The sequence below is a fragment of the Vigna angularis genome, chromosome 9 (genome assembly GCF_016808095.1).
Source record: "Vigna angularis cultivar LongXiaoDou No.4 chromosome 9, ASM1680809v1, whole genome shotgun sequence".
NCBI lineage: Eukaryota > Viridiplantae > Streptophyta > Magnoliopsida > Fabales > Fabaceae > Vigna > Vigna angularis.
The window spans coordinates 1648539-1660695 of NC_068978.1; the positions used below are offsets into that span (position 1 = coordinate 1648539).

A 12157-nucleotide genomic window follows, 5' to 3' on the forward strand; every position below is an offset into this window, starting at 1 on the left:
AATTGTTAACTAAACATTTGTACAAAATTGGAAGTCATGGCCCGTAGACAAAAGTCTTGTTTGGTAAAAGGGTATGATATTTTAATGCTTGAGGGTAATATGGGAAACAAAAAGTATGGTTACGGAAAGGTGAAGGCACAATAGAGGAAATAGCTGGCAATAGGCAAAAGGAAAAGGACAGTTTACGAAGTGGGGCCACCCAAAAGAGTTGTCCGATGTGATCAAATCAAAACCTCGCCGAGGAGGAATTCTCAAATCATCGGAGACTCAACTCCTCGTTGACCTTGTCTTGTTTGACTCGCCAAAACCGACACAAACAGAGGCAGCAGCATGGACATCGTATGATTCTGACCATAAATTTATACATTTAAATTGTTTTAGAAATTGAGTTTGAAGATTAATTTATAATATTAATATTTTTTAGAAAAAAGAAAAATAATTTGAAATTGAGGAATATTTATAATAAAGATGATGCAGGAGTTATAATGTGTTGAAGTGCAATTGAAGTGAAGAAAAAGTGTGGGTGTCTCCATTAACGAGGGAATGCCAGAAAAAGCATGGCAGCATTTAGTGGAAGATGAAACAGTGGTGGGCTCTGCATCAGTAAGTATACCCTACCACCATAATCACCCCCTTCAATTCAACTTAGTGATTATAGATAGTAACTATTGACTAATATAGAATTAAAATAATTTACTTAAAATTTTTATGTATTGTCACTGATATTGATAGAATTAATGAATTAAATCTTAAATTTTTAATTATTTCCTTTTTGATAAAAATGTAAACAAATTTTAAAGAAATAATATAAAAATTTCCATTTTTGTAATTATTTAAATCTTAAGATTTTTTTAATTGAACAATTTGGCGATTAATATCATATTTCAGAATATATAAAAAGAATTGAATTTGTGTTTTTTTTTACATAGTTTCTCTTTTATTATTTTTAAAAAATAAATATATTTTTTATTCTTCATTAATATATCTACTTTTTAAAAAAAACAAATTATCACAATCTAAAAGAAGAATTGGAAGTTACTAAAAAAATCTATAATAATCAAGATATAGTTAAAAGCTGATTATAAAAGAATACATAATACATTACTTTTTCTTCAATATTCATAAAAAAATAAATATAAAATTCATGATATAAAAAATAATATTAACTATTAAATAAAATATTTTAGCATAAGTTGAGATGAGGATTGTTTTTTTTCTTACAGAAAAACAAATAAAAGATAGAACAAAAGTAATGAGTTTATATTCAATTTTTTTTAAAGAAAAAACAAACGAAAATAAAATATGAGTACAATTTGTAAGAAACTCAAAAAGATAATAACAAGAAAACAATAAAAATATCTTATTTAATAACTTTTAAAAGAAAAAAAAATTCTAAATATATATAATATTTTGAAAACAATTTGGAGGGGCATGGCCAACCCGCGAAGCTCCGCCTCTTATGTCATATTCTGAAGAACAAAAACATGTCATATTCTCAACGACAAAAACAAAACCACGAAACACACTTGACTTTTATTATTCTAGTGTAACTTGTTTCTTTAGAGTGTGATGAATGGTACATATAATATGGAATATTTCTTTTTATTACAAAAACAAAAATTATGATATATTTGGCTGAGCTGATAAGGAGAGGATTGTAAATATGGTGATGATTTTTTTTTTTTGTTATTATCTTACTCTTGCAAAAATATTTTTCTACGTGGGCTTACATTACATTAAATGTAATTACATTTTTAAGAAAGAAATAATTTTCGTGTTAGATTTATAACTTTATTACTAACTTCTACACTAAACTATACTATGATCCTTTTCGTATCTACTTAAAAAACATCTTACTTCCCATATATAGAAATACTTTGTTTTATAATCATCACCCTTACATAATTTAAATCCATTTTTTCTTAATATACAATAAAAATATGAAAAATGCCACTTCTCCCGTCATTGTTTTAATTTAAAATTATTCTCAATAATATTTTCGACTTTCCGACTTGGTTCCTCTAAAAAACAACAAATGGTTGAGTATATTACAATTAAATATGCAATAACGTATTACAAAAAGCAGGTTTGTAGCTCCTCAAACGTGCATGAGCTCAGCTTCCTCAAAACTAATACTAATAAAATATGAATCCAATTTATAAATAAATGATTCATATCAACTTTTAGATTTATGGATTTTAATTCTTATGCTCAACTTTGAATTCATAAGAATTGAGGAGTATGATAATTTGACTCAAAGATTAACTAATTTGTTATGTGTGAATGAAAGGGTGTTTGAATGGTGGTATAATTACACACAACAAAATTATACACAAAAAAGTAGTACTAAAAAGTTGAAAATATTTTATTTTATTTTCAAGATCAATACTAATTTAAAAATTATGTTAGAAGTGAATTTAAAGTCTAATTCAACTTCGCAAAATCGGCTTATAAGATGAGGTTTGCACCTACTTATAAAGTATAAATTGACTCTGATACCATATTAGAAATGAACTTTAAACCTAACTCAACCTCAGAAAACCGACTTGTAAGATGAAGTTTTCATTCGCTTATAAAAATAAATATGCGTAAAACTATGAATAATAGTAGCGTTGTAAGATATGTTTTCAAGATATGAAAAAGAAAGTTAGGTTAGGTTTTTCCTTGAATTGTTAATAATACCCAATCAACCTAATCCGTGGAACACATACGAAATCAAAGATTAGCAAAATATGTTGGCCCCATAAGCTACGTCACTTGCATGTGAAACCTTTCTTCCGTAGTCGACAACTTCAAACCAGACCATGTGTATCTGAACCATCATCAATCATACATAATACACCAAATCATTGTTTACGTTTCATCTTAATAAATTAACAGAAAATCATTATAGTTATTCTTTTTTATTTGAAACAATGTGATTCATCTTGTAATTTCACTGTTTAAAGAATGATAGGGTACAAGATACATTTACATTCATTTAAGTAAATATAAAATGATCATTAAAAATGAATTTTTATATTTAAAATAAAAAGTAAAATAAAAAAATAGTGTTAAATAAATATAAATTTTTTTGTGACATCAATTAATTAAAAAGACTTGAAATTAGAAAACATGAAAAGAGCATGTGACATTAATTAATTAAAAATCTATAAAAAAATTACTTGATAACAAATATTGCTTTAGGTAAATAATAATAATTATTATGATTATAACAATAATAATAATAATAATAATAATTATTATTATTATTATAACAATAATAATAATAATAATAATTATTATTATTATTATTTTGCTTTTGCAAATTTTATAAAATATTAGACGAAGTGTTAAGCATATAATAGTTATAAATAATAATCATTATAAATATAAAATATGCAATTGAACTTAAAATTAAATAATAACAAATTTAACTACAGACAATTTCCCCTACAAGTTTTCAAGTTAACAATGATAAATAATTCAAACCTTAAAAGCTGTATAATTAAATTTTAAAAATAAATCAAAATAATTTTTTTAAAATAATTAACAGCTGCCTATGTTTATAAAATACTACACTAGTTTTAAAAAATTACAAATATGCCTTATAGTAAATATTCATATCTAGATTAAAAATATAACTAATTATATTATATGATCATATCTAGATTATCCAGTGCTATTTTATCACTTGAAATAAAAATAATTTTAAGATATTTAGTTTTTTAAATGTTTCTCGATTAAAAATATAACTAATTACGCTTTTCATTTTAGTGTAATGGTATTATATATATATATATATATATATCTATATATATATATATATATCTATATATATATATATCTATATATATATATATATATCTATATATATATATGGGGTTTGCTAACGAGTACGTCTGTTCTTCAGTTGGTACATTTTAGAAATGTGTACCAGGTTTTAGTAGACAAAAGTATCTTTATATATTATGCATTCTAAGTTTTAAGGTTAAGGGTATTTTAATAATTTTCATTCTGAAAACTAGAAGAAAAACCCCAAATCGCTCTCTCATTCCTCTCAACTCATTATCTTTCATCTCTCTTATTCCAACATTTTCCATCTTCTCTATTGTAGTCCTAACTGAAAAAAAAAATCAGAAACATTCGCTGTTAAACAATTTCTTACAAAAAATGATTTTATAATGAGTTTTCATTTTATAATTTTTGTCTTATCTAATTTTATCTAATTTTCACAAGCACAATGACGAATTGGTAATTGACCTGGAAAAAATAAAAAACACTCGCTGTTAAACAATTTCTTACAAAAAATGATTTTATAATGTGTTTTCATTTTATAATTTTTGTCTTATCTAATTTTCACAAGCATAATGACATCTAAAGAAATTGGTAATTAGCCTGAAAAAATCAGAAATACTCGCGGTTAAAAAATTTCTTAAATAAATGATTTTATAATGAGTTTTCATTTTATAATTTTTTTCTTATCTAATTTTCACAAACATAATGACATATGAAAGAATTGGTAATTGGCCTAAAGGGTTGTTTTTTTTAGAGATGATGATTCAACATCTGCAGGTGATCATTCAACATCTGCAGATGATGAAATTAGAGATGTTAGTGAAGATGATGAAATTGAAAGATCTTGAATGAACGTTTGCCTGAAGGCGAATATGCCAATGACTCAACTCTTTACAAAGACAAATTGTTTAAGGACGAATGTTTCTCATTTTTTCACTTGAGGCTACACTAGGGTGACAGAGAAAATATTGGAATGAGAGAGATGAAAGAGAAATGATTGAGAGGAATGAGAGATGTGAGTAAGGGTTTGGGGGTTTCTTTCTTTTTTTAGTTTTGAGAATGAAAATTATTAAAATACACTTAACCTTAAGACTTAGAATCCATGATATATAAAGGTATTTTTGTCTACTAAAACCCATATATATATATATATTAATTAAAAAATAGGTGTAAGAATTTGGCAAAATATATAAATAAAAGCATGAAATTATCGCTTGAATTTAAAATCTGGTAAGTATTTACAATAACTTTGTTGTATACATAAATAAATAAAAAGAAACTTATTTCATAAATTTAAGAAATTATTTCACTGTAATCAAATATAACAATAAAGTAAGATGTGAAAAAAAATGTAATAAGTAATGTAAAATTTAGTATTATTATAATAAAGTATATATTATATTTCAAAAGGTTACCAGCAAGCCCGTCTAGCTCAGTTGGTAGAGCGCAAGGCTCTTAACCTTGTGGTCGTGGGTTCGAGCCCCACGGTGGGCGTTTTTTTTTTGTTTTTGTAATTTTAATGACTGTTTTGTATTTATTGTACTCTCTTAATGGGCTGGGCTTTTTCATCCTATTCACTTCTGGATCACTGTTAGTCCAATAACGCCTTTGCATAAATGATATTTAATTCTATTTTTTGAATTTCGGAAATTATATGAATTTAAATAATCAAATCTTATGAAAAAATTTCTTTTATGCACTTTTGTATTAATTTAATTTCCCTAAATTTTATATAATTGTCCCCAACCTTGTTAATGCACAATTAGTTTGATTTCTAATACAAATTTCATCCAATAAATATTTATTTTTCTTCCTCTTTTGGACTACAATGAAAAAATAAACAGTGACTAAATGGGCTAATAGGATCCATTTGGGCCCAGTTTGCCACCAACACACAAAAAAAATGTTTTAGACCAAGCGCAAAACAAACAGGTGAGTTAACTAGCGGACAATTTAAAATAAAGATTTTTTAAAGTTTTTTCTTTTAATTTATTCTATAACATTAATATAATATGGTCAAATAATCCAAAGCATACCAATAGTTTAGTCAAAATTTCATTTAATTTTTTTACTAATATTAGAGAAATTAAATTTATAAAATAAACTCAAAATATCATCAGACAATTGATTTGAAAGTAAATTCATCAAAATAATCCGTGGATTTATGAAAAAGTTGAAACTTAGAAATTAAATTTAAGTATTTACTAAATAATAGAAAGACAGTTTGAAGATATAGATGAACATGAAGCATGTCAATTCTTCCTTGTTCACATTAATATCACAAAGGGACCGTATTGTCGTGGATTTGTGCTTTACCATGAGATGAACAAGGACTTGGGGAGTTTCAAAGCTCTAAAGGACAACATTTAGGTATGTTTTAAAGCAATGTTTTAATGACAAGAGAAAGAAAGAAAATTTGCATTTACCAACTTTACAAAATGAAACAAGTAAAACAATAAATTAATATAAATTTAATGTTTCAGTTTTTTTATTTTTATAATAATTATATAACTCTTTTAAATATATAAAAAATCATCCTTTATTTTCAAAATAAGAACTAAGTTAAGGGCAAAATCATGAGTACACACATCTGTGAGTTTATCCTTGCACTACTGTAAAGTGCAGAAACAAATCAAAACTTCAGTAAAAACAAGGTACATTCCTTCGTACAAACATTGCTTATTAATTGAACATTTCATTGCCTAATATTCAACGTTGAAAAAGAAACTAAAATTTCAAATAAAAACACTCTTTAGCCTTCGAGTTTCAGAATGGAAGAATGCTCCAAACTGCTTCTTTCTTCATTGCCAAATCAAGTAGTGTGACTATTGCTTACTACTAACTGAACAAAAAACAATGTTTAATCATTGATCACAGAGAAAAATCAGAAGAACCAGTTCTTCTCAATCAAGTTAAAAGAGTCCAACTTACGTGTAAATGCAGGAAGATCAGAACTTTTCAACACCCTCAGCCTCTTCACTGTGGACACAAACATGCTGCAAAACAAACACATTATAAAAGGAATAACATGATAATAGCAATGACAGCTTCCAAGAATCATAGATTTCTAGCAATAAGTACACCACAAAAGGAGAATTAAACTGTAGCAAAGAGAAAAAGGCAACTGCAAGAATTAAAGTGTAGTGTTTACATCAATTGCATGGCAATGTAGTTTGTGTTTATCTTGGCTTCAAAGTATAGTCATGCAATAGAATATGTAAAAAAATGCATCAGATCTTTATCATTGATAAGGTGCTTACTGCCAAGGTACATCTCCAACAAGCATTTTGTCTCCTTCATTATCCTCATAAACAAGAGTATATTCTCCACTTCCAACCAGAAAACTTGTATTGGCTTTCTCTTTCTCTTCCTCTCCCTTGTTTTGAATTCCACCAGCACAGGAATCTCTTTGTGCAGAACAACAGTGGGAAGAGGCAATATGAGACAACTTCATCTCTGCAGCAAGAGTCATTATCAGAAAAGAATGAAAAAGAAAAATGAAACTTAATTGGTATAAAACATAGCTTAGAAATTTCACTTTAAAAGAATTCTGAGGTTCAAAAAGATTGACATAAGCTAATGCCTATTCAACTGTGGTTATGAAGGTTGAGATTTAGGCTTCTTTTAGATTAGCCATCTTTTTGATTGACATAGGAATTTGACTCCTTATAAAATTTATAGGTGTTCCTGGAAGTGTCATATCAGAAAGCTTGTGACAATGTTAGGATTTATATTATTGAATAATCATAGCCAATTAACAGAAGGACACATTTTGCCTTAAATTCTATAACATGTTTACTAGTTGGTGAAAATATGCAGCTGACACAAGGATAATGAATTACTTTCATTCTTGTAGAAACAAATTTCTCTGCATTGAAAACAATTGTGTCAACAACAAACATGAGTAAATCCACAGCACTAAAAGGCTAACAGTGATACCTGCAAGTAGGCCTCTAAAGAGCTCATCAACACCAGAGGAAAGTTTTTCATAGCTGTCATAAGCATTGATGTTCAGTTTTCTTCCTATAGGAACACCATCCATATTGATCTTTACAAACAAGCCTTTGCCACAGTTGTGAGTAGGTTTTTGGCTAGCAACGTTGTCTGGAACAAAATGTTGATATTGTTGGGACCCAGTATGCAGCTTTGAAGAGCTTCCACTTGCAATGTTCTTCCTGAAGGAACGAATTGGAGGCCAACCCACTACTGCACCCGAAGCAGTTCTGCTTTTGGTGGGTCCATATGCAAAAGGTTTAGCAACATGAACAGTGAAAAATCTTTCAACGAAAAGCGATTTATATAATTATAATCCAAAATGCTGTAGAAACAAAGGTTGGCATGGATTACAACAATATCAAAGGTGATCTGAGAGTCTTAAAAAGTTGAATAAATACATGAATACAAGTTAAGTTTCAAAAAGGTTCTGCAACTGCAATATTGCCTGAAATATTAAGGTTTTTTTACTCGCTGCTATCACAATTACGGTTACATAGGCCATATTTGTCCCATTTTCCGACAATATAAAAAATTGTGACAAAACAACAAAAGCAATACAAAAGAGAAAAGTAGGAGTACCTTGTGGACACGGCTGCTTCTGCAGAAGAGGGTGAGAATGTCTTGTTCTCTACACAACAAAGTTGTGGCACTTCCTTTCTCATCATTAACACGTTTTGTGGCCTTGATTGGAGTTGAAAATATGATGGTTTAGCTTGGTGTTGGTGGTAAGATGCGGAACTCCATGCAGTGGGCACCATAGCCCCACCTGGACCTGGTTTGTCAGAAGCGGAAATTTCGTGAGTTGAGAAGTAACCAAGAGAAAGTGGTGATTCGTTTCTTTCTGTGATGCATTTTTTGATGCTTTCATTGAGAGAATCTTCACTAGGTGGACCAAGCCTGAGCTCCAGTTTCCTCTCCTCCGAAGACCCGTGGCTTCTTTGCCACATCTTGCTTGCAATCGTGTTCTTCCTTTGTTTGCCTCTTTTTATGAACAAGCTTCTACTTATGGACTGAAACAACACAAGTACTTGAACCTTTGATTTCTGAAAAAGCACCTGTCACAAGAATCCATGAGAACCATGCCACGTATTAAGAGACCAAATCCAAGACAAATATCATCACACCATTCACTGGTAGACAATATAGAAGATGATGAAAACTTGGGAGCATTCACTGAATCGTCCATATACTCACGAGTAGTTTGATTTGACGTTCTTTATCTTTTTTCAACAGTTTGTGCAGAAAACAACAGTGAAAGTAACATCATATTTTCTGCTTTCACTGTTTTCTCTAAACTTCTGAAAAGAAAAGGTCTATTTAAGCAAAACACTAAACGTTCTTGCATGACCTCCTAGTGTTGTGCTTCTTATAATACCGATGTTGTGTGAAAATTGTCTCATTACCATCAACACTGACATGTCTGCAATGCATCATGATTCGTCTGCTGATCTCAATGTGGTTGGAAGCAAACTGAAAATTTTCCAACAAGATTTTTACAGCTAGTTTATTACAGTGCTGTTTTAGAAAGCTTATTCCAATTGATACTGATGTCAAAGTTCTTTATGTACTTACAAGCTATAATAGTTGTTATAATGTATCTGATAAAAATACATTACTTTAAACATATATAGATTCAATATATGTAGGATACATTACATACCACTGTATATGAGCACTACATTGAGTATAGCAAGTGCCTAGAGAATAGCGTTAAAGAATTGGTTGGTGAAGATGTCTCAGAAAGTATCATCGTTGAGCATTCCAATGATGGTTCAGGATTTGGTGCTGCCCTTCTTGCAGCCTCTCACTCCCAGTAACTTGATGCTTATAATAATGAACATCATGGTGATATTGGGGTTTGAATCAATTATTTTTTGTGGTGGCCATGATCCATTTATGGCCACAGTAGCCTTGGGAGTTGGGAGGGTTGACTTGCACAGCCCTTTAATTTAACCCAGTCTTTGCACCATTTACTTCTCAACATTTCTCTAAGCTCATGTATTTAATTCTTTCAGGAGCATTCTGCATTTTTCTCTTGCCTTGTTAATCTCAACATCTTGCTTGATCAGTTTCTTTTCAAGTCTCAGTTTTCATTAAATTGCATCTGTTTATGAATTGCTTTCAATATTTACATAAGCCTGTTCTGCACCATTCTTTGAATAGATAGATACCTTTTGTGCAGAAATTAGTGGATTACTAGTTGGTGACGACACTAAAGATCATTTTGATGAAGTGCTAGCCTTTTCTGTCGTGTTCTTCAATAGAGTGTTAGGTTTAATGGGACAGAACGTCACAACGTCAATGACATCTTAACTTAATGATACAAAGGAGTAGAGCAATCCTATCATCATCGTATACTTTTACAAACACACAAGAATAAAATAATTATAAAAATATAAACTTTTATAATTTTTTAAAAATAAAAAATAAGATAGAATAATATTGTAAAAAATTTGTGTATCAAAGAACCATTTTTCAAAGGATTAACCTAATTATACAAAGATTAACATCACTTTTAATTTAAAATCTTAATGTAATTAGTTAATAGATTTAACGAGTTAATAAATTTTTACCTTTATATTATGTTTCATTTTTTTCATTTTTACTAGAAATTTTGGTACATAAACATGTACATTTTGGAGTTAAAGATAAATTTTCTTGGATTATTTTCACACAATTTATTCATTGTTTTGCTTCTTTCAATTTATAAAGCTGCAAAATGCAGTTTTTCTTTCTTTTCTAAAGGTATTTAGATTATTAAAAAAAGCTGACTTTTATAATTGTAAAAAAAAGAGATAAATTAATGTATAAAACAATGAATGTAAAGTTTCAATAAAATTTTGAAAAGAAATGTATCCTTTTGTCTTTAAAGCATTGCTTTAAAACATACCTAATTCTTGTCCTTTAGATCCTTGAAACTTCCCACGTAAATGTTGGTCTGATGGTAAATCGGAAACCCACGATACTATGGTCCCTTTGTGACATTTCTTTTTATGTTTGTGACATTAAATATTTTGTGGTGAATGGAGATGCTTAATGTATAGAAATAGTGTGGACCAAGGACTAATCCTATTAGTACTGTTTGTTTACTTTGAGAAAGACGCAACAATCAAATATTTGACTTTCTTCTTTTCCCCATTTACCATACTAGCAAGTGCATTTGTTTATGTTTGTTCAAATTTAACTCTTTTAAAGTAATACTGTTACGTTTAATGATGATATTAGACATATTTTTCACCTTAAAGTTAGATGTTTTTCTCATGGTTTGTTTCTTAAATATATATAGGTGGATTAGGCAAGTATATATAAATTACTTTTGATTTGACTTTAACTTATCTTAATGTAAAATTGTTAGAGTTAATAACTCTATACATATATGTTCTGTTTTCAGCTTTGAAACTCAATTTTTTATTACTTTATTTTTAAAATTGTTATACAAACAAAAGTTTCATATTAAATAAAAATAAAAAAACGAACATAAATTCATATATATAATATAAGTTTTTTATTAAATAAAAATAAAAAATAGACATACGTTATATATGTATAAGATATATACATAAATAACGTATAAGATATATACATTAGTAAATTAGTAAAATACTTTTTGAAGTGATATAAAAAATAAATATATAAAAATTTGATTAGATATTTTACCATTGTTAAACTTATTAAAATAATAATTGGTAATTGATTACTCAAAAATTTCAATATAGCATAATGTTATGCTGTGATACATTGTTAAAACTATCAAAATGAGATTATAATGAGATGGTCCGAAAAATCAATAAAATAGATTAAATTAAAGTAAACCAAAAAATAAATTGTGGCCTAAATTTAATTAGGATATTTTTACCGACATATTTAACTTCCAACTTAAATATACTTTAGGTTGAACCAACCTATAAATTTACGAGTCCACCCATTTTATAAAGTAATAATTATATTAAAAAAAATAATGTTACTTTCATTGAAACGTATAAATGTATTATACTTCTTATATCACATCATAATATTTGAAGTTAAAATTAATTTCATGGTTAAAAATACAAATTTGATATAATTTTCTAAATTTATCATTTTAATATAGACTAAAATATTGTAATATATTTAGAATATAAATAGAAAATGGGGTATGTGGTAGCATATAGGAAATGCCTAACATAGGTTTTAATTTGTGGCAATGCTAATTAGGCGTGATAATGCATGAAGGTTAGGGTAATGTAACGTATTTAGAGGGTTGTTGTACTTCTGTTGTGGACTTCACTCACTCCACACACATCACTATTCTATTGTTTAAACACCTAATTTAATTTATGTTCCCACACAATAAAAAAATATCTCACTATTATTTATTTATTTATTATATTGTATTTAATTCAAA

General features: G+C 28.1%; 1 protein-coding gene and 1 non-coding gene across 6 annotated transcripts; one reads left to right on the top strand and one right to left on the bottom strand.

Annotated features, from left to right (window-relative positions):
- Window positions 1-5198: 5198 nt before the first annotated feature.
- On the top strand, window positions 5199-5271 carry TRNAK-CUU (transfer RNA lysine (anticodon CUU)). Its single transcript has one exon. It is a non-coding gene; the product is annotated as a tRNA-Lys (tRNA).
- Window positions 5272-6374: 1103 nt separating this feature from the next.
- LOC108320524 (auxin-responsive protein IAA2) lies at window positions 6375-9816 on the bottom strand. Of its 5 annotated transcripts, XM_017551969.2 has the most exons (7): window positions 9434-9816; window positions 8968-9243; window positions 8353-8828; window positions 7717-8003; window positions 7038-7233; window positions 6709-6773; window positions 6375-6615 (listed from the first exon to the last, which is right to left on the bottom strand). In XM_017551969.2, exons 3-7 carry the CDS (start codon window positions 8718-8720, stop codon window positions 6590-6592), a joined length of 942 nt encoding a protein of 313 aa, XP_017407458.1. In that variant the 5' UTR covers window positions 8721-8828; window positions 8968-9243; window positions 9434-9816; the 3' UTR covers window positions 6375-6589. The 5 variants fall into 5 exon arrangements, with proteins under 5 accessions (XP_017407458.1, XP_017407459.1, XP_052723999.1 ...); XM_017551970.2 differs by lacking the exon at window positions 8968-9243; XM_052868039.1 differs by having other exon boundaries at window positions 6375-6619; window positions 8353-9243; window positions 9434-9812.
- Window positions 9817-12157: the final 2341 nt, after the last annotated feature.